This window comes from Arachis ipaensis, chromosome B09, assembly GCF_000816755.2.
Source record: "Arachis ipaensis cultivar K30076 chromosome B09, Araip1.1, whole genome shotgun sequence".
In the NCBI taxonomy this organism is placed as follows: Eukaryota; Viridiplantae; Streptophyta; class Magnoliopsida; order Fabales; family Fabaceae; genus Arachis; species Arachis ipaensis.
In genome coordinates this window covers 129,177,689-129,180,812 of record NC_029793.2, presented here as the reverse complement: position 1 = coordinate 129,180,812, position 3,124 = coordinate 129,177,689, and the positions used below count along the sequence as shown (strand labels likewise).

Here is a 3,124-nt window from a genome sequence, read left to right as displayed (position 1 = left end):
CAAGACTGAGGAGAATGACCAAGATTTTATGTTCATTATTTCCGAGTCGTCTCCGGTGGAGGCGGAGAACCCTACCGTGACCCACTCCGGCAGAACTTCTTTCAAGTCAACCGAAGACGACAATTCGATGTCATCGTCAACACCGTCGTACTCGGCAGAAACCTTGAGAACCTTAGTGGAAGGATCGAAGGTAATTGTCACGAATTCCGTTCCTCCATTCTGCCAATACGTCCACGGCGTAGTACCATCTGGCTTTGAGATAACGGAGTTGACATCAATGGCGGAGCTTCATTCAGACAAGGGGGGCATGGCCCCCCCAAACTTTTTATAAAAAAATTAATAGTACTTCATCAAAAATGAAAAATTGTTCAATTGGTTTAAATACTTTATTATAACTTGAAGTATCCAAGTTCAATTCCCATCTCATACATTTATTGTATAATAATTTTTAGTGAGTGGGCCTTTGTTAACTTCACAACACATTAAAATTAAAAGATAAAATCAAATCAAATCAAAAAAATTATCTAACAAAAAAAATAAGAATAACAAAAATCATCTAATAATCAAATCAAATAAAAAAAGATCATCTAATAAAATAAAAGATATCTAATAATCAAATCAAATAAAAAAATAACTATAAAAACACAAAAGATAACCTTTGCTTAGTGAGTGGGCTTTTGTTAACTTCACAACACATTAAAATTAAAAGATAAAATCAAATCAAATCAAAAAAATTATCTAACAAAAAAAAATAAGAATAACAAAAATCATCTAATAATCAAATCAAATAAAAAAAGATCATCTAATAAAATAAAAGATATCTAATAATCAAATCAAATAAAAAAAATAACTATAAAAACACAAAAAACACAAATTGCTTCTCAAAACACACGCTATGCTAATGCCTTGGCTTCTCTTCTCAAAACAGTGAAACACGCACGCTACTGCTTTGCTTTGCTTCTCAAAAAATTAAGTATTTTTTATTTATTTAATTTAATATTATTTTATATTTTATTATTTATTTAATTTAATTTTTTATATGATAAAAATATTATAATATTTAATAAGTATTGATATTATTGTATTTTGATAAATTTATAAAAAAAATTCAATAAATATTATAAATTTTAATATTTATCCTTCTAACTTTTTTTTTTTACATATTTTACAGAATATATATTCAAATTTTTATACAAAATAATGATGAAAAATCAAAGAATTGATGCATTTTTTAAGAGGAAGGCTAATATTCAAGAAGGGGAACATATAACTTCTACAATATCAACACTTGTAGATAGTTCTTCTACTATAATGAATCACGAAGAAAGTGAGATACAACCTCCAAAAGTTCAAAGAGTTGCATCTGATGAGTTTGATCTTAATTCTTTGGAACGAGACCCTGGAAAACGGCTTCAAATTTGGCAATATCACCCAAACCAGAGATCTACTAAGTCTGAGCTCTACTCTCATGCCTAAGGATGCTTACAAAAATTTTGACATTGCTAAGATTTCTACTCTTGTTGATAGCTACTATCCCGAAGACTTTACTGAACAAGAGAAGATTAATTTGCCTTTTCAGCTTCAGCATTTTATTCTTGATGTTCGTCAGCATCCAGAAATGAAGAATTTGTCAACTATTCATGAACTGTGTAGATGTTTAGCAGAAACAAAAAAGTCAAAAGTGTATTACTTGATTGATAGATTGATTCGTCTGATATTAACTCTTCCAGTTTCTACAGCTACTACAGAGCGATCATTTTCAGCAATGAAAATAATAAAGACAAGGTTAAGAAACAAGATGGAGGACGACTTTCTTGCGGATAGTTTGGTTATTTACATTGAGAAAGAAATTGCTGAAAAGTTTAGTTCTGACTCAATTATTGAAGATTTTAAGTCATTAAAAACTCGAAGAGTACCGTTATAAACTATTTTATATTTTTTATCTGTAGAATTATTTATTTATTATCTTATTAGTAACAAACTTAAAGAATAATTATATTTATAAATTTTATTTTGATATAAATATTATTATTAAATTTTTATGTTAAGTTTCTGGCCCCCCAAAATTTTGGTTCAAGCTCCGCTACTGGTTGACATCAATTCCGAAGTGCTTCCCTTCTGGATCCCCATAGTTACGTTGGGTGCGGGTATCAAACTCAACGGCCACAAAATTATCATGGGACGCCGGGGGTTGGTCGGCGGGTCCGGCCGGTGGACCGGTTTGGAGTCCGAAGTGTGCGCCGTAGGAATTAGAAGGGAGGACTGATTTGTAGGGAGCAATGAAGAAGGTCATGCCCTCAGCTGGAGGCTTGCTGTAATCAGGTTCTTTGTTGAAGAACTTGAATTTGGTGGTGATTTTTGCGACCTCTCCGGTTTTGCTGTCGTAGAGGCGTATAGGGTGGGAATATGAGACTCTGCCTACCCTGTTTTTTTCCAACTTGGTCAGTTGTATTTCGTTATCGATTACGGTGGCATCACCTTCGAAGGTGAGGAGACTGCAATAATCACCGGGGGTAGGTTTATCGAATTTTTCGAAGTTGAAAGTGACCTCTTCTTTTGAGTTCACGCTGTGTGTGTGGATGGCTATCAAGGCAACAACAAGTGCAAGAATTGCCATGGCGGTTTATGGTCGTTACGTGCGTTATGATTGATGATGAGTGATAATACTACTTTGTGTTTCTGTTTGAGGATGCAATTTTTTGCTCACCTCTTTGTCTCTTTATATAGTGGTTGGATGACGGGAAGGGGCCCACCTTAATCACCATGCATATTGCATGCTAAACTCTTCTGGACTTTTTTAATTAACAAATTTGTATATTAAAATCAAGAGTTTTGTTAGGTAGCTAATGACTTATTTATACAATATGTACAATAAATTATAATTCTTGACCTTTAAATTTAGAGTTATGGTATCATGTCATGATACTATTCATTCCAGAAGTCTACGCTCATGGAAAAAGTAACACTAATATTTATATCTCTAATACTCTCTAAACCTTCATTATATGTATTGTATAAATATTCTATTGGCTTCCCATACTTTCTCTAAAATCAATCACCACAGTCAATTATCAGGATAAAATACATCTTGAAATATAAATATATATTAAAAATATAGGAGTGT

The 3,124-nt window shown here is 32.3% G+C and overlaps 1 protein-coding gene across 1 annotated transcript in view; it reads right to left on the bottom strand.

The window, feature by feature from the left end:
- The window catches only part of LOC107615981 (seed leukoagglutinin-like), a 40,022-nt gene extending 37,336 nt beyond the window's left edge, over positions 1-2,686 (bottom strand). The window contains exons 1-2 of the mRNA XM_016317994.2: positions 2,085-2,686; positions 7-286 (exon numbers count right to left, since the gene is read on the bottom strand). Of these exons, the coding sequence (XP_016173480.2) occupies positions 7-286; positions 2,085-2,617 (813 nt within the window). The 5' untranslated portion in view covers positions 2,618-2,686. The remainder of the gene's footprint in view (positions 1-6; positions 287-2,084) is intronic.